The sequence below is a fragment of the Conger conger genome, chromosome 9 (assembly GCF_963514075.1).
Source record: "Conger conger chromosome 9, fConCon1.1, whole genome shotgun sequence".
Taxonomy (NCBI): domain Eukaryota; kingdom Metazoa; phylum Chordata; class Actinopteri; order Anguilliformes; family Congridae; genus Conger; species Conger conger.
In genome coordinates, this window is record NC_083768.1 from 20,130,149 (window position 1) to 20,150,419 (window position 20,271).

A 20,271-nucleotide genomic window follows, 5' to 3' on the forward strand; every position below is an offset into this window, starting at 1 on the left:
ACCATGTGACATATGGAGACATGATTTGCCATGAATGCACACTCTTATTGCCCATATAAACCATGAAGTAGCATGCAATCTCATCCCAATCTACTACTATTTTTTGAATTGGAGGAGAAAGTATTCTATAAAAAGCAATTGCTTCATCCTATGCACTGTGCATTCAACATACAGTAAAATAACTGATGCATGCAGTTCACCAAAGGAATTAAATTAAAACCAGAGTGGAATTGTTTCACACACGTGTATCAACACTCAATTGTTCAATGTGGCTATCCCATGCAAGAATCACAGAGGGGTGGGGCTTCACCTGAAGAGAAGCCACTCTTGGAGCAAAGAGCATTGGTCACTGTAGATAGATAGGAATAGATGGCATGTGACATTCAATCTTTCAATTAATCCTCATTGAATTAGTATTGTTTTGTAAGTTACTAATGGCATGTCATTTGTGTATTAGTCCAAAAATGTAGTGCTTTAAGTTGAGAATGATGGAAAACTGTGACTTATGAGACGTGTTCATTTTCATGCAAATTCTTTTTTTCTCTCTCCATAATTCAGACCAGGCACCATTACTGTACATTTGTAGGTATAGAATTGGCCATATTCCTTGAGTCCTCTCTAGAGTGTCTGGATAAGCTTCTTCATGAGTACCCTATAAACCTCATGGATTATTTTTATTTTATAATTTGCTTTTGATGCACCGTACAGAATGTGGATACCACAGTATCACAGCAAACACCTGTTTTTACCAAGAACAAATATGTACACTCTCTTAAAACAAAACGCAAAGGGGTTGGGAAATAGTTCCCCTGAGACCAAAGGATGCCAGGAGCTCAGATGTCCTTGCTGAAATGATAGGCTTTCCAAAAATATGCTAATTGGTTCATTAGACTCTAAGGACTGTTGGTTATGTGATGAGAAAAATAGGTTAATGTCCTATATCCAAATTAGAGAATCTTATGTACTCCAGTCACCAAATACCAACATCAACAAAAGTTGTGCTCACCTATAAAATTCTATGACTGCCTTCAAATTCTCAAGACAAGGCTATTTATTTTGTTTTGGTAATCAATTGCCATGGTGTGTGTAAAACACACTGGTTTCTTAGACTTGCTAGAAGGTTTCCATATAACAAGAGAATGGTATCAATAATAAAACTTAAATGTACAAATGGCTGATCTCTCAAATGATGTGCAGTTTCTATTTTATTTGTTCTTTAAAATGCTTTCCGATTGAGTAAAGTTAAGCTACAAATAATTATGTCAAGATATATAACCACTAAGCCACTGATATGAAATCCAGGATGCACTTTTATCTGTTGATATAAAATCTCCTTACCAGATGGAAATATCACCAGATGGAAATCCATCCTTTCAAATGAAGTAGGTGTCTCAGGTTTCCCTCTTCCCCAAACCATGTGTACAGATTTGTATTAATTTTTAATTATTATGCAATTCTGTTAGAACTGAATTCTAGATGGGAAAACATTTGGACAAACCCAATGAATGTAAATAAAATTGACATTTTATCGGTGGTTCAATCCCCAGTGTAGCCACAATAATATCCGCACAGCTGTTGGGCCCTTGAACAAGGCCCTTAACCCTGCAATACTCCAGGGGAGGATTGTCTCCTGCATAGTCTAATCAACTGTACGTCGCTCTGGATAAGAGCGTCTGCCAAATGGCATTAATGTAATGTAATGTAATTTTTAAAATAGCTTATCGTGCAGTAAAATGGTGCTGTATAGCTTTATGCTGATACATTACATTACATTACAAGGCATTTAGCAGACGCTCTTATCCAGAGCGACGTACAATGAAGTGCAGATCAAACACAAGTACAAGTGTGAAGAGGACCTGAGAGGACAGTACAGTTCCGAGTCCTAGTGTGACCATACAGATACAATCGGAACCCTTGAAGAATACATCAACTTCCAAACTAGCATACCACAGATGGCAGCTAGAATACCCTGAGTACAACAATACAATAGCTAAAACAAAAATAACAACAATATCTATACAACTATATAAGTGCCATTACAGTCTATGGCATATATAAGGCTAATCATGGTGGTGAGTTAGGGAGGGAAAGGTGTAGCCTGAAGAGATGAGTCTTCAGTCTGCGCTTGAAAGAGGTCAGAGACTCTGCCGTTCTGACATCCACCGGGAGGTCATTCCACCAACAATCGGTTTTTAGCTTCACAGTTAAGGCTAAGAGGGAAGGATGCTTGAGACTTTGTAAATCATTAAAATCCAAATATAAAGAATGAAAACCTATGTGCCTCAGACCAACCACTCAAACCAAGAGGAAATAAATTGGCAGGGCTGTGATCAATACAGATTTTCATTTCCCAGGCAACCTCTCCAAAGAGGGAGAAGAGCTGAGTGAAAATACTTCAACACTCAAATGCAAAATGCAACACTCAAATGCAAAAATAACAACAATATCTATACAACTATATAAGTGCCATTACAGTCTATGGCATATATAAGGCTAATCATGGTGGTGAGTTATGGAGGGAAAGGTGTAGCCTGAAGAGATGAGTCTTCAGTCTGTGCTTGAAAGAGGTCAGAGACTCTGCCGTTCTGACATCCACCGGGAGGTCATTCCACCACCGTGGGGCCAGGACAGACAGCAATCATGAGCGAGAAGTGCAGGTGTGACAATAGGGAGGCGCCAGATGGGACGAAGTGGCAGCAGCATTACTATAAACAATAATGGTGCTGGGCTATACATATTTAACACAAAGCTATGATGTCCCTTCAACACAATATACATTTAAAACAAACTATTTTTTAATAGGAATATGTATTAAATATGATATTTAGTGATTGTTAAATTTACATTTACTTGTGAACAATTTGGCAAAAGGCGAGTGCGTGTATGTGTGTGTGTGCATGTGTGTGAGAGAGAGAATGAATACATCCATGCAGGGCTACTTTTCTTTTTGTTTGTGTTTGTTGCCTGCGTCTGTATCTGTGTATGTATGTAGGACACTTGGAAAGGACGGCCATCCTGTCTCTGTTTACAGCCAAATTGAATTTAATGCAACATAATGCTGCCCATAAGGAAGGAATAAAGACATCAGATAGCCGTGCAAATTAAACAATATGATTGTGGGAGCACAATAAGTGCAGCAAGAGGACAGAGAACACAGCACTGGAGGGGCTGGGTGGGATGCCACGAAACTCACACTGGCCCTGATCCTCAACCACGTACAATTACTGAGACAAACCATTTGTAAAGGGTGCAAATAAAACCATTACTATAGAATGAACAATAAAGCCTTAACCACACATAATCACACTGTAGGATGCAAGAAATAAAATTCTATATAAGGAGGAATTATTCTGGATCTAAAGGAGTATTAACTTTAGTATGTGTACTAATGTTGGCATTCTTGATTATGTCCTAATATTATTTCATCATAATACAAGCAGTGTAACATTATTTTATAAAACAAATAGTTCCAATCCAGCTGGCTGAGCAGTCAGCCAATAACCATTTCACCTGTAAAAAATGTTGTTTTGTATTGTAAAACATTGATTTTCCAGAATCACATTTATGTAAGCGTTATCAAGCAAGTAATTGAAAATTCACCTGTAAGACCTGTAAAGAAAACAATTAGATGAGAAGTTACTCTCTTCTCAACTAGCCTCCTGAAGCCAGGCTTCCAGGCCAGTGCCTCACAGTGGAGCCAATAGACAGGCACTTCCACGCCAAAACCTTGCAGACGATTTGCTAAGCAGCCAGGGCATCTAAAATGTACACTTCTTCGAAAGTTGGTAATTACAGAAAATGGCAAATGTGGGTCTGAAGGCTGGAAAGATTATATATCACTGTGGTCACAAATCCAAGAGTTTGTTACACAGTTACTGGCAACCATCTCAAAAACAGAAAACACTGAAGTGACATCTTCACAGCATAGTAGTGCTGGAACAAAACAGGACCTTAGCAGTGAAAAATAATCTAGTCTCAAAGCGGAAGGCTTTTTAATGTCTACCTTTAATGTCAATGTAGAAACAATGAAGAGAAGTACTGAACACCTACACTCAATGAGCACTTTAGTAGGTATTTATTAGACTTATTTTAAAGACCTATTGCCTTTAAGTCTTCTGCTGCTGTAGCCTATCCACTTAGAGGTTTGACACAGTGTGTGTTCAGAGATGCATTTCTGCACACCACTGTAATGTGTGTTTATTTTTCACCTTCCTGGTGACAACGCTTTTTGTCCTGCAGTCTCAGAGACTTGCAAACTGTAGAGATTTTTATGTGTGAAAATCCCAGCAATTTCAGAGATACCATTCTCAAACCACCCTGCCTGGCACAAATAATAATTCCATGGTCAAAGTCTGCATGCTTTTATGCATTTAGTTGCTGCGACATGATTGGCTGATTAAATATTTGCATTAATAAGCTGGTGTACAGGTCAATAAAGTGATCACTGAGTGTATATCTCATTAACACAGACTATCCCCAGAAAATACAATAAAATAATTCGCGATTTCAAAAATAATTAGCTATATACAGTGCAATCCATACACATTTAAACACATGTTGTTTTGGCTCTGTATTCCAGCCAATTTGAATTAAAATATAACCATTACAATCAGGTTAAACTGACTGTCATCATTAAATTGAATTTATTTACAGTATAACCATACTGTATAGGCTGATCCAGGAAGAAATTACAGCCCTTTTAATACATAATTTTAATACACCTCCATTTTAGGTGAGGTTTTTATGCCAGCAGCCATACCGCCATGCACCCTGCTCCTGCTGAATGGCTGAAGCTAAGCGGGAGTGGCCTTGGTTAATACTTGGATGGAAGTCCTCCTGGGAAAATTAAGTGGCTGCTGGAAGTAGTGTTGGTGGGCCAGAAGGGGGTCATCATCTCTCTAGGCAAATTATCCCCAATGTCCCAGCGCAGTGATGGGGACACTGCGCTGTAGGTGATGCCATTTTTTGGATTATAAATTGAACAAAGGTCCTTACTCACTGTGGTCATTAAAGATCCCATAACACTCTTTGCAAATAGTAGGGGGTTCCCTGGTTTCCTGGCTAAATTTCCACCAGGCTCTTTCAACCTCCCACTTAATCATCCCCTGCATCAATTGGCAAAAAAATGTATCTCCCTCTCCACTGCAGCAATCTGGCACAAAATGGCAGCATGCATCACCCATGTGGATGCTAAACATTGGTGGTGGCTAAGGCAAGTTTCCCCCTCACTGTTAAACACATTGAGTGTCTAGAAAAGCGCTATATAAATGCAATGGTCAATATAATAAAGATATGTCTACACTAGCATAACCCCAGAGCGGCCGCTGAAAGATGCAAACCACTGGAAACCGTCAAGAACAGAATGCCCAGGTTAGAGTTTGTGAAAAAGTACATTAAAGAAGAATTCTAGAACAAACTCTTATGGACAGATAAAATGAGTATGAAACTGTACCGAAGAAGACAGTGTGGAGAAAGAAAGGAATGGTGAAGGTATAGTGTTATGCTTGGACATGCATGGCTGACACTGGAATTTGTCTTTACTGAAGATGTGACTGCAGGATAAATTTTGAAGCGTACAGAAAAGTCTATTTGCCCAGACCCTAAATTCCTCTAAACTCATTACATAGTGCTTCACCTTTCAGCAGGACAATGACCCCAAACATGGCATTGACAAGTCAATCCCCTGACTTGAATCCAACTGAACATGCATTTCACTTGCTGCAGACAAGACTGAAGGCAAAAAATCCCCTAGAACAAATTGGTTACTGAACAGAAACTGAAGATGGCTGCAGTACAGGGCTGGCAGAGCCTCACCAGGGAAGATACCCAGCATCTGGTGATGTCTCTGGGTCCCAGACCTCAGGCTATCATTGAAGTGATTTGCAACCAAGTACTAAATATGATGACTTTATTTACATTGTGTTAATATGTGAATGTTTGTGTTACACGGTCCTGTAATTCCTACAACTATTACTTGATGCAAATAGCCTTAAATTAAAGCTTGACAGTCTGCACTGTGACCTGATATGCATTGTTTGATTTAAAATCCAATGTACTGGAGTACAAACCAAAACTAAAAGAATTGTGTCACTGTCCAAATACTTATGAACCTGTACATGTAAACTGAAGGAAAGAGGAAAATACGCTAAAATTATACATTCTATGAAAGTTTATATGCCTCACTACCATTTAACTTTGAAATGAGACATAAAGCCTTTGAGTGAAGAAAAATAGGAGGGATACTTGAACTCTGTACTTGAACAAGCAAAAGAAATCAGCATCTTTGGGCTTTTGTCTACTGAGAGAATAAACTATCAAAGTAAGATGGATACCTATATGGGGTGAAATGGATAGAAAGAGAATTCCCTTTTACATCTGAGCGATAAAAAACACAAGTCTATGTCCATTATGGCTACTAATCCTATATACAATATTATTAAAGATCTATAAACATGTTATTAACACATTTGTACATTGCTTTAATGCTTCAAATAAGAAAATGATACATGTAGTGCATACTTGGCTACAGTTTTCAAACCTGGTGTTGCCTCCTTGGGTCGACTGGAGTCTGGTTACAATGCTTGTGAAAAGTCAAGCTTAATAAATACAAATCTGTCATTAAACAATTAAAAAAATTGTTTTGGTGAATTTTGCAGCACATCTGAAGTTCCTAAAATAAACTCTAAAACAACAAACAACAAAATTCTGAAGCAACCAATCTGAAGTTTTGACCTTTAATTTCTCAGCGATCTAATAACACAAATTAGGGAGCTTAATTTAATAATAGTATTGTTGGAGGGATTTCCTTACTATTTGTACTGAGTAACAATGCGTAATGCCACCCCGTATACAGAGGCTGCTTTTAATATACCAGCAGGAAACACATGTAAAGTGAAAAGGAATACATATCAAATATTGGGCCAGGATACACAGTTCATCTGTGCTTGCACATGGCTGAAAATATAATCTTCAGTGGAGAGCTCTGACCACATGACTTATATCAGTGAAGGTGGGGAGTCATCATGGAATTCAGCGCAAGTACAAAGACACATACACACACACACACACACACACACACAAACACATATACACATGCACGCAACCACATACACACACACAGATACATAGCCACATCCATATACATACACACCCACAAGAGCCAATCGGACATCAGCCACCTCCCCCACCCCCTCGCCCTCTATTCCACTCTCCCTGGGAACAAGGACCGGTAGACTGAATGGGTCAGAGCAACTCAGCAGGATTGGGAGAGCCTTGAAACTTCTGCACTGTTGCCCTGGGCAGCTGAAATGCAATAAAATGCATTATTTCAGAAAATGGGGAGGTAAATACCCGCTTTGCTATGGGACTGGCTACTTTGTGTGTTCCTTTCATTTTACTACAGGTGCATCAATAAAAAATGTCCTTGTCTCTGCGCCACAGTCTCTCTGAGGGCACCGGGCCAGAAGGAGAGCCTGAGTGACTCGTGCTCTCATCGCAAAGAGGATTCTAATTGCTTTCAAACAATAAAAAAACAATTCAACTGTGCTCCCCCCTGACTACAACAAGAATGGAGAAACCCCCTTTCAATATTTCCCATTGTTCACAAGCCTCATTGTGGAGCCACGGCCAAGGCGCAAAACTGCCTAATTGCAGGTCTAACTCCCAAAATTGGACACTGCATTTAGGTGTGCGTTCTTCAGCAAGGCACACACTCTGCCCCGTGGAAAGGCAGCAGCTGTATATTGAGTTAAACGTTAATGTAAACTAGTAAGTTTAGCATCTCTGAACACACAATGCGTCAAACCTCTTAAGTGGATAGGCTACAGCAGCAGAAGATCAGTAAGTCTAAAAAATAAGTCTAATAAATATATAATAAGGTGCTTAGGGAGTGTATCTCTTCTGTATCAGATCTATCGATCCCAGTCTTGGCCAATAACTTTGCAAAAGTGCCACAAACACTTGGCGGTAGGACTTTAAGCCTGTTGTGAACTTTGATAGAAATTCCTGAGGGCAATCTCTTTATTTTTCTTATATTCATGGCCTACACACATTTTCATATTATTAGGTGTTAGCATAACAGGCAATCAATCTATATGCGTTCATGAAGATTAGAGCTGAACTATAAATGGAAAATACCTGTATTTGTGTGTTCTCCTGGGATCAAATCAATCTTTATTACCAGTACTAGGTTTCTATGAGTTTTCCCTCTTAGTTTTATTAGAAAGTTTTGCTTATTTGTGACAGAACATATTTCTAAAAACTTGCAATAAAAATGCATACAAATTTAGTATGTTTATCTTTATGAAATCAAAACACACCAAATATTTTCCTACACATAGTATGTAGCTTTGGATCATCATTAATAATCATTAGAAAAGGAAAGTCACTGAGTCACTTAAGAGTTTCTACAATAACACAATAACACAATACATGTACACAATAATTTCTCAGGTTGCCAGTAATTGTGGCTCCCATGATTTTGAGATTATTATTATTTTTTTATATGATTAAATGATTTTCTATACATTCCAATATGGCATGTAAAATTGGAAGGCTTTATTGCTCTCTCCCAGCTGCCAGATTGGATGCAAATGCCACTATGCCTTTCTGCTTTCAGCGAAAAGGTATGTGCTGGTGGTTTCAGTTATTACAAAACGGCAGTCACATTGTCCATCATTGATGTATTAATGTGACTGCACAAAGGTTCATAAAGTGCACTCATTTTTTAAAGCTCCCAAAGTTTCTGAAAAGGCTGAGAATGCAATTCAGCAAATTTATAGCTTTGTTCTTTTTGGAAACTGCATTTTTGTGAATAATTAGGTACTTACAGAAGACATGCGATACAAGGAAAGGACAACTAATGAGGCAGTAAACACACAAAAATAATAAACAGCTTTAGATTTGAGTTGCAAGAAAGTAAGATTTCCACAAAAATTATTTTCAAACCAATCCACATTTCAGTGGCTTCAATTGAGGATTTTTTTTGTTGTGATGGCAGCATGCAAATTGTTTGTGTAATTGTAAAGTATATTGTAACTGTCATATGAGTGTCCAGAGACCAAATATATGCAAATAAACAAATTCATAACAGCAACCCAGGTTAATTGAATTGGTTGGGTAGGAGCATTGTTATGCAGAACATTGCAAACAGACGTAACCTTGTCTCCCTGCTGGTGTGTAATTACACCTACCAATCAGTGAGCAGGAGCTACATTGTACATAGTCATTAGGACTAAGGTATGGTCTGAAAAGGTGCATTCACATGGTGGTTTCTGACAGTGGTAGGTTGGGTGTTCCACCACTGAGGAACCAGAACACTCCAGGCGTTAACGACCACAATGCAACTGGGAGACCAGAGCTGGGGTGTAGGGATGCACGCATTTCTTTAACATATTTATTTTTCTAAAAGAAATCCAAAGTACATGCATCAATATGCACATCTTTCCAACAAGAAAGCAATACTGGAGGTATCCATTCCTTTATTTTCAAGAGAACAATTACATTTTAAGAGAACTATTAGGTTAAATGTGCAATCTAGAGTTTAACATCCATCTCACAAATGATGAACAAATACTGGAGTAATAGTCAAATAATAAACAGTCAATAGTTAATTTGCAGAATGAATAATCAGTGCAGTCCTTTGGGGGGGGAATGGACAGCTAACTGACAGCTGTGAAAAATACATTCTAGGAAACCCAGATCGACTTCCTCAGTGAGGCATTCTCTGAACAGCCAATGCAATGCATTCACAGAGAACAAATAAGAGCGCCCACAGATAATCAATCCCTATCTGAGATTAGGTATCTTCCTGAAATAATTGGGAACCAAATCATCAGTCAAAACGACACAGGGCAAGCCCCCTTAGGTAAGACAGGGCAACTTCCCTATCTCGGCAGCCATTGCAGAGCTTTTGGCTTTTAGATAAATAATGACTGGTTATACACCTCTCCCTTCAGGAATGCCCCTAGGTAATTAATCAATGGGAAGCTCTGAGGATTTGCATGATGTGTTCGTATAATAGGAATATTTTTGAAAAAGAAGTTGAAAACACTTTGGCTGAACCGTCTTCTCCGTGCATTCCCTCAGGGCACTGACCTTGATGTTTCAACAATCAGCGGCCCGACCACGGCTCAAGAAGCGGTCAATGGGAAGCGGACGGGAACAAAAGGTCTAAGTTTAGGAATGCGGAGACCAAGCGCTATTCGAGATACCCTGCCCAGTCAAACACCCGGTCGGCAGGAGGCCAACTTGGATAGCTTGAGCTACTCGGCTTGCAGAAAAAAGAAAAGCGCAGCAGTGTGAAAAGTGCAGAACGGAGAGAGCAAGAAGTGTTGGGTATGCATGCTGGACGTTACCCAATTATCCTGTAAATGGTGGCTAATTTGAATCATTTTAGAAACAGGAGCGACGCCTCACTGAAAAGTCCTTCCTTTTGGTTCATGTCTGTGGAGAAGCGGTTGTCGTTTGGAAGTGTTTGAGGAAATGTGAGTTGAGTACGGGTAGAGAAGCAGCTGGGCTCTCGACGTTCTCATCTGCTCACAACTCCTTTTCAAAGGGCACACGTGCCATAGAGAACATCCTAATTGCGCTCGTACAACACAGACAAATGTTTATATCCTCCACCCCTTATGAGAAGCCGATAATTGAAGCGAATGGCGCTCTCTCTTCCGCATGGGAGAAAAAGAGAAGAAAAAAAATGTCTGTTTTGAAAACGTTGCACAATGCGAGACCATTCATCAACGGGGCTTTATGTAATGTATGTTTGCACGTGAGGCGTGTCATGGCGAATAGCAGTAAATCTCTGCTTTATATTGGATGTTGCAATGCACAGATGTTTGATATTATACTGAGATCGCTGCACGTGTCTCAGTTTTTGAGATGCTTAAAAATCATACGTATGTGCATGTGTGTATACTGTGTATATATTCACACACATACATTTATTTTTAATTTTTTGTGTGCGTATGCTTTGTATTATTTACGTCAATTACTGCTTTATTTTGACTGCAGTAATCCACATAGGTTAGACCAGGGGTCACGGACCCTGTTCCTGGAGATCTGCCGTCCTGTAGGTTTTCACTCCAACCATAACGCAGCAGACTAATTCAACAGCCAGAGAACTCATCAAGCTGCTAATTGGTAGAATCAGGTGGGCAAAATAAGGGTTGGTGTGAAAACCTACAGAACGGAAGATCCCCAGGAACAGGGTTGATGACCCCTTGGTTAGGCATTATCATAAGCTAACTACAGATCTATGTACTGTTAAATCTGGTGTGCATGCATGCATGTGTGTGTGTGTGTGTGTGTGTGTGTGTGTGTGTGTGTGAGCATGCATGCCTGCGTGTCTATGTATGTCTCATGCTCATTTGTACATCATCTATTTATTCGCTACCCTTGTCTAAGCCAAATGGCTTATATTTTACAATTTGGCCAATGTACAATTGAGGCAAAACATCTCACACAAGGGTACTACAAATGCACATGACCTGAGATTTGAACATACAACTCTGACAGCATGCCTTGTGTCTTTACAGTGATATGGTGCTGCCGTCAATGCATTAGATTTCAGTATGCACTGCAGGAGCCATCTATACATTGTGAGAACAGTAAGAATGGAACGACTAAAACCCTGGAAGAAACTCAAATCACAGAAGAAAAAGACTATTAGCATTTAAACACACAGAAGGAGGGCTTTGTAAAAGAAAAAAAAATGCCAAGGGCTCAGCCTTCACAGTAAATCCAACAGACTTGTGAAGCAGGATGACGGAAATTCCCACAATGCTCTGCGTCTCCCTGTCAGCCAGGTTGTACATTTGTGTCAAAGCTCATCATGTGTGCAAGAGAAAAACAAACAGCTTCATCCAAAGCTCCGTATCATCAAAGCGCATTTGTCGGTAGTGCTATCAGTTTCCACTGATCCCGCCAAATACGCAGCACTTTAAAGCGTGAGTGATTAATTACTGAACCGAAATGACTGGTGTATTAATAAGGGCTATTATTACACCTCTCCCCTCAACATGAATTCTGGTGTAATACAATGCTTTAGGGACATAACAGTGTCGGTGTAATGTTGAATATCTTTCTACCGCTCACACACTGGAGAAACAGAATACTGTCACACTGGAATCGATGGTGCGGTAACAATGTGTGCCCTGTGTAGGTCAAACTTCTGGAGTGTACTACTGCTTTAATCCTCAGCTTTGACCAATTTCCACTTTCTTAAAGATTGGCTGGCTTTTGGAAGAAGGGCAGAGAAAGGATCCTTTTTGAATGTGTATTGGTCAGCGGAACGACTCAAAGAAGCTAGCCCTCTATGATATGATCTTTTGATGTTCTCATCTAATCTCCCCATCTCCCGCAATCCCTGGCAGAGGGCTGATCGGGGTAGCGAGTCTCGGCTGGGGAGTTATCTCCCATCAGAGGAAATGGGTGTCCTTTAAACACTGTAGTCATTTCCTCTGCCTGCAGGGTCGTTGAGGAAAAATGCCCCCTTGGTCAACAATGGCTCATTTCAAACGCCAGCGGTATTGCTTTTAAAAACACTTGTGGGCTTTGCTTCACTTGGGAAATGTGCGGTTTGCTTTCCCTGACCACTTGTCCTCTAAAACATATCCTTTTCTGTCTGGCAGTGAGTGATGCACACACACGCACTTGTGCGCACGCACACACACTATGATTAGCAACTCTTCTAAGTTAATTAAATCAATCAAAATGAACAACACAGTCAGCATACATTATGTGGGTTGACTTTTTTTTGGCGAGCTTTATTAACGACTACATATGTTTATTTAGTATTGACTTTGACTTCTAATGGACTAGGTTTTCTCAGCTGAAAATTCTTCATTTGAATAAAAAAAATGAAATTCAGAAAACCAAAATAAATCTAGGTGTAATAAACTGAAGTTAAAGTTTCGGTTTATCCAATGAAGCATTTTTTCAGTGTCAGAGGGTTGTGCATAGTAGGACACAGTGAGGGCTTTTGTCATGTGGGTTGTGTTCGTGTTGCATTTTCATTCCAAACACTCAGCAGGAACACACAGCAAGCGAGCGTGGAAAAGCAGACTCATACCGCATTATGGAGCCTGTTGGCATTAAACTGTGTGCACTGCGCTGTAATGATATTGAGGAGCCAGGAGCCAAGGTTAGAAATTTTAATAGCTGCTAAAACAACAGGGTCACACAATAAGTTATTTAAAGCCCAAGGGCTTTCAGAATTTTACAAAGGAAAAAGGTGACATTGGGCGAATCTTTGCTTTGGCTATCACTCTTTGCTCTGAAAACACTGAGGACACTATTCTAAAAGGATAAAAAATAACATGAAATAAAATGTAAATAATGCGTTTGCTTTGGGTAATGTTGTATCGATAGTAAGTGTGTGCCCTTGTTTAAGAACTGTGCACTGTTAAATGATTTTTACCGTAAAGTGACAATTAGGGAACATTTGGGGCAAAAATCTAATGGTAACAGAAGCCACTCTAACAAGGCAATCTTTTCTCACCCTGGGTGCTGTCACTCAAGAACATGGTTCTGGTAAAAGGTTGTGTCATACCAGACCACACAGAAAGTATAATGACTAGAAAAGGGCAGCTCGGCTTGCCGTATGTGTACAATCAGGAATGGAACTACGATTCTGTTTCCACTGCCATCCGCTCCTCTTCTTTCCTGTATCCAATGAGCAAGGCCATAGGGCCAAGCTGTCATTTACACAGGGAGAAATACGGCCCTGTAGGCACTGCGGTGGCATCTTTACGACGCAACATTCCAGGCCGATGAGGTATGAGAACCGAGCATAGAGAAAGCACCCCTCCACCACAGCCCGCCCCGAATGCAGCCATTGTAACCATAACTCACCACGAGCGGGCCTGGTGACGGGCCCTGTGTACCCTTTTTCTCTCCTTTACCCAGCATGCCTTTGGGTTAAAAACTAAACGGTTGTACATGTCTTTTATTTCTCGTACCTTCTGTGCTGTGGTTGCTGTGGGCGACAGACAGACCAGCCCTTCCATAACAATGGATGCGGTGGTGGATGTGGTAAAGTAAAGGAGCTACGAAAAAAAGGAGCAGCATGCTAACAGCAGGAGAGGCCAGACGTTTCCGCCTTCCTATAGACTGAAACTGGAAATGATTGTTTTTCAAGTGTGACCCACTGGGCAAGGGAGGCTCAGGAAATCGATTTTGGGTAAAGATGGCTGTTAGGACAGTGTCAGCTCATGGGGCTGGACTGGCGAGAACAAAGGATCCGAAAAGCAATTAATGCTGCTGACAGAGCCTTCACACAAAGGAAGCCGCGCCGTGCAGCTCTTCGACAAGATCAGTACCAACCCAGTGGTCCTGAAACCTTGGACCTAAACGATCCCGTAGAGTAACTTCCCTCAAAACCAACCAGGTAAAACTTTTTTTGCGCCAATAACAATTGTGTACCAGAAGTTAACACAGTTATCCTGCTGACACTTTTTCCCCTTTTGCTTGCCCAAGAGCACTGTCAGCCATGCCCATTGCTGCAAGCTCCATACAAACACACACTCTTGTCTTATGTGATGTGAAGACACTGCTTCTTTTCAGGATAGAGAAGATATGTCATGTGCACCTTAAGCAATCGGACTGTGGGTGCCTAACTAACCAGCAGGGGTCACTGGTGAGTGATGAGACTTGGGGCTCATTCTTCCGCTTATTTTTCACCTTTTCCTCAAAAGGAAGCATGAAAAGGAGGGGAATTGAGAGAAGGTGAATCAGGCAGTGGAGTGTCCTTGCTCCTTTAAACGCCAGTTCAATGCCACGTCAGTTACAGATGTCGCATTCGCTTGGCAGATGGGGAGAGGTGAATCCACAGGTTGATCAATTTCCGGGTCAGACAGGGAAGAAGAAGAACAAAGGTGAAAACTAAGCAATTGGAATGAGCCCAAGGTCTTCCCAGTTGACAGAATCCCTTCCTCCCTGGGTTATGCTAAGGCCAGATACATGCATAGGAATGCTGCCTCAACAGGATGAACCACCCAGCAGATGAACACCATTTTGTTTTTTCTCATAGACAGGGGTCAGGAAGTTCAGGAAGGGTTGGCGCTTGAGAAATCAACAGTCTACACCCCAACGCCCTGAAAGTGCGTCAGAAGCCGGCTTGTTTATTGCTATCCTTCCCTATGTGACATAGTACCTGCTAAATCACTGATTTTAACTCCAAAGCTTCCGTCAGTCTGGTCTATTTATACCATCTGCTTGGCATTGCCTCTTGTAACAGGATTTACCGTTGGAGCCAGCGAAGGGGGCATGTCACTCATACACCTCTGGCTTAGAAACAGTAGGATGTAGTAAATTCACAGCAACTTACCTTTACACTGGTTGGTGTTTTTGTCCAGAATTGCCTTTGTTGACACTATTTTTCCATATCTGTAAAAAAGCAAAAACATATTGTTCATTTTGGTAGGCTTATTTATTACCAAGGCTGCGTTTTCATCCTTCAAATAGACAGGAATGATATCCTTTACTCCAGACAACAAAACACCCAGCAATGTGCTGGTTCCCTGAACATGTTTGACATCATTCTGCAGGGGGCTATCAACACGTGTTCCCTCTGCCCTGGGTAGGCTTCTGAGTCATGCAAAGTATAGGACATTAGCAGGGGGAAGCCTGTCGGGTGTTATCTGTGTATAGAGGAAGATACTATGTAAAGTACTATATAGAGTTCATGGCTAAGCGGAGGTGGGGTGATGGATTGGATAGTGCAGGCTCCAGGCATTTGTCCCCTCCCCCCATAGGCACAGAGCATGCTGGGGATGGGGACTCCAAGATTCATATGAAGGTGTGTGTGGTGCAGTGTGTGGTCAGAACAGGGGTCTGTTGCTGTACATATGCTCGCACCCCATGAAGCACCAGTACATGCACTAAGGGACCTGGGCCTCTTGCAGTTTCCAATGGACACTGCTTCTGCTGTCTTAAGCAAGGACCCTAATATCCAGAGGGGATATGTAAGCAATGTAAGATGCCCTGGATAAGGCTGCATGCTAAGAATATATACATAATTAAAATTTGTTGACAATTTGCAGCATTCAATTTCTGGCATATGGGCATGAGTTACACACCATATGTTTGCTAGCAGCCCTGTCATCTGAAAACAGCGATGAATGAAATAATAAAGATTGGGGGAGGGGGGGTGTAAAAGTGATTCAGGTCATAGGAAGACGCACAAGAAAAGGAGCGCAAAAATGGCACGAATACCTACATGCAAATAAAACAGTGTACAAAAGCACCACCGTACTGGATAAAGCGCGTGATGATGGAACAGGAGTCTATCTCCTAGTGGGCTGTGTTCCATATGGAAACATCAGTAAACATAACATTTTTAAAAGCTTGGAATAGAATTTGAATGAATTTGCATACAAATATGGCCCATGCACAGTATGGAAATTATGGGTTATAGTCAGGAACAGTACACCCAGAGGAGAGACAAATTGGCTCGATACAAAGGACAACTATTCCTCCCTGGAGATCCATGATTTTTCAATTGGCTGCACATTTTACTTGAAAATCCAGTACAGATCAGTTTCTACTAATTCACCACCTTTAAGAATGTTATAGTCAAAAACAAATAGACGTAATGAATTCAAAAAGAGCTTATTGACACATACTATATTTCATCAGTAAGGTGCGGCTGTGCTATTCTTCGGTTTTCAGTGAAAAGTCTACAATCTGTGTGGAAAGTTATTAACACTTCAATTGTTACTGCCAGAATCTTGAGCTTTTATCTGTGCGATAGTGAAATGTAATTGCGGTACCGTTTTCCATCTTCTGTATGTAGTATACCATCATTTCTTGCCATCACCCTTTGCTGGGAAGTATGCCTAATACATGGCCATTCATATTTTACAAAGTAATTTCACATGCCGTTGCATTTACACAGCTGGGGGTTTTACTGATGGAATTTCTTGTTAATGGCACCAATGGACATTTTAGCAGTTACGAGCCCTGTGCAATACTTTGTAAAAATGTCACCATATGCACTGGGAAACATTTGCATTATAGTTCTGAAGAGAATGTACCGTTACAGTACTGATGATCGCTGAACTTCTGAATACATGTTTGTGTATGCTTGTGTGTGTCTGGGCGGACATGTATGTGTGCAGCTGTGTCCGCGTGCTTGTTTGCGCAAGCTGAGTGCATTCGTGCAGGCGAACGCGACGACCTCTCTGTCCTTGGTCATATGTTCCTCTCTCCACGCTCTCTCAGCTGAACTGTTGAAACGCAGACAGAGCTAGAGGTGACCGGCGTTCCCCCGCTCTAATTCCAGACTCTGCTGGGAGCGCAGTGTTGATTAAGCACTGTTCTCAGCTCCGAGCAGGTAAAGGCATGTTCTGGTGGAGGCAGGGAGACAGGCCTGGTGAAATTCACCAGGTACAGTTCTCATTAAGTTTCACTCTGGCCCGCTGGGACATGACTGCTGTTTCGAGGACGCTGGCTCATTGCAGCTTTTTTCTCTGAATGCTTAAAGACGATTCACTCAATGCATCGTGTTTACATTCCAAAGATAACTTTAAAAGTTGAGAAGGGTAAAAAAAGGATAAGAAGGATTTAGGCATATACTGTACTAGGGGAAGAATAATAATTGGGTAAGAAATAGTTTAAATAAATTCAAGCAGTGCAATATGCTGGTGGCTGTTGTTTGGGGATATGGACGTTTCTGTGATCTGCCATCCTCTAAGGATTTCAGATTGGATGCAGTGCGATGCTGTGTTTATAGATGTAGTCTCTATTTATTCCTCCTGTGGTGCTTCTGCAGCATTCACTCTGTGTCCTCACTGTAGCCGGCAGTCCTATCTGTCTGAACACCCAGAACCTCTCCTCTGTCCTCCTCCCCCACTGGTGGAACAGACTCACCCAGCCAACAGGAAGGAAGATTCATCAACTTCCACAAACTTCTGAAAACCCATCATCACAGACTATATTTCAGCGCTACTATAAAGAAACCTAAACTCTTAAGGCATACGCCTTAATGGTGGCACTTATTTAAGTGTAACATTTCCTAACTCCAGTGCACTTTGCTTACTATGCTAAATTGACATTTTTAGCTTTGCTAGAAGCCTCTGCCAAATCCCTAAATTGTCTTATGAATGCAGTCGTTGTAAATGTAGATGCTAACGCTATATGGCTAACGGCGATTCGTGGATTCCTGCTTTTCTGATGCAACGATCCAGCCTGGTTTATTTCCAACAGCGCGCGGGGCCAGCAGGGTGAATCTCACACAGCAGGAACGTCTCTGGCGAGTGCCAGCGCGCATCAGCGGAGACGTCCACAGACGGAGCGACGGGACCACCCAGGGGAAGCCTCCGCCGGCCGCGGACCTTCAGGACACGGGCCCCGCGTCCGCGACGCGCGACTTTGATCCTGCCGCTTCATGACACCGGATCCGCGGGGCTGTCACTTTCTCCTCCGGGGGGGAGGGGGAGCTCCCCAGAAAGCATGCCCTGGGATCGGCTGACAGGCCCTCGGGCTCGCCGGCTCTGGAGCGGAAGCCTTTGAACCCGATCGCAGGACGGGCCCCCGGAGCCAGATGTGTGCCCCTGCAGAGGGCGCGCCCGCTCACCCGTGACTCCCCGGCGCCTGCCCGGTGCCTTGCACCATGGGGTTCACCAGGTTCGTCGCTCCAGCAACCCCCGCCACGGCCGTCTGGCAACACAACCGGTCCCTCCCGCTACCTACAGGGGCCTGGCTGGTGTATCAGCACCGCACACTCGGCCTTGGAGAGAAAGCTTAACGCCACCTGTGCTAGCTGTGTTATTTAATCACAACAGAGAGAGGGAATTAAGGAATCAGCCTTATGCATACAGTGCATTGATAGCTTCAGCAGCCTGACTTCAGTCTTGTGGACAAAATGCATAATGTTTCACAGTAATTACAAGAAAGTTAGCAACTTTTTTACCATCAAGTGTATGTTGAATTTTAGAGAATCTTTTTGTTGTTTTTTTTTAGTTATACATATTTGAAAAGATATGCCTGTGTAGATATATTCGTAGTTACGTGTGTTCTGTATACTGTCATTGTGTGATAGTGTAATAATATATACAAACTTTATGTTTCATACAGTGTCATGAGTTGTTTTCTGAATAAAGCATGCAATTCATTTCACTTTTGAAATAGACAACGATGGGGACACAGAACTCCACTGACTTGTTTACGCTCTCTTCTTATTTTCCTTCAGGGTTATTACAATATACTGTTCTCATATAATTGAATACGGTTATTTACAGAGAACATGAATTTTGAGGTTTCTGAGAAAAACTTATCAGCCTCATTAGAAGCATTACTTGGAATCCTTGGAAAGCAGCCATTTCTGTGTGACCACACATTGTTTTGTCAGATGTGGTACAAAGAGAGGGCTTGTGTTTAGACTGAACACAAACCGATGCAGTGCATTCCACAGTCAGTAACAAGAGAGCCACTCAAGGACAAAGTGCATCAAACAGGAAATGAAATCCAAGTAAAATATGTCTCCCAGCACATTCTGAAGGTCAAACGAGTCTTTCTTTGGTAGATCTGTTGATGTGAAGCTTGTTGCTGTACACATTGATCTGTAAAACGTGTCTTAAATCAAGCGACATTGAATATGCTCTCCTACCCTGGATCATTCTGAATGTGTTGATCATCTTATCACAGCTATGACTGCTGATTTATGAGATTATTCATGATTCCTGCCTTTCACTCATTAAATTACAAACAAGATTTGCCTCAGCTCAATTCTGCAGGCTAAATTAAGAAACGTTCATACCACTGTATCTTGAAAAGAATGCAGTACACTTTGTAGCATGTCATTTAAATATGTAAAATCTATAAGAAATTAATTAGAAAATGAATGAATAATTAATAAAAAAGTGCAAAAGAAATCTCACATCATCAATAATAAATATCTTCAATTAATCAGCAGATACATTAAATACATTTGTAGCAAGGAAAATAAACATGCAGCAATCGATTGTGCCAATATAATGTTTAATTAATATAATCTCAATAATGCTAAATGTTTGTCTAAGCTTTTAGATTCTCAGGTAACAGATGTTTTGGCACTAATAGAAAATGTGGTCCAGTTGTTTATGGGGCACACATTCGACAGGTTTAATTGCAGATTTTTTTTAACCACACATGGGAGACTGTTACAAGACTCACAGCTGTAAACAAGTTTACAATAAAACAGAGGTACTGGATGTACCATGGCTGGTCCCCTTGGAAACAAGGATTCTACTCCTCACTTACTTCTGCCACTCCTGGATTAATTCATATCACAAC

At 41.3% G+C, this 20,271-nt stretch overlaps 1 protein-coding gene across 2 annotated transcripts in view; it reads right to left on the reverse strand.

Moving 5' to 3' along the window:
- The window catches only part of LOC133136547 (RNA-binding motif, single-stranded-interacting protein 3-like), a 161,938-nt gene that overhangs the window by 100,268 nt on the left and 41,399 nt on the right, over nt 1–20,271 (reverse strand). For both annotated transcript variants that reach the window (XM_061254132.1, XM_061254131.1), the window contains exon 3: nt 15,326–15,384. In XM_061254132.1, the coding sequence (XP_061110116.1) occupies nt 15,326–15,384 (59 nt within the window). The remainder of the gene's footprint in view (nt 1–15,325; nt 15,385–20,271) is intronic.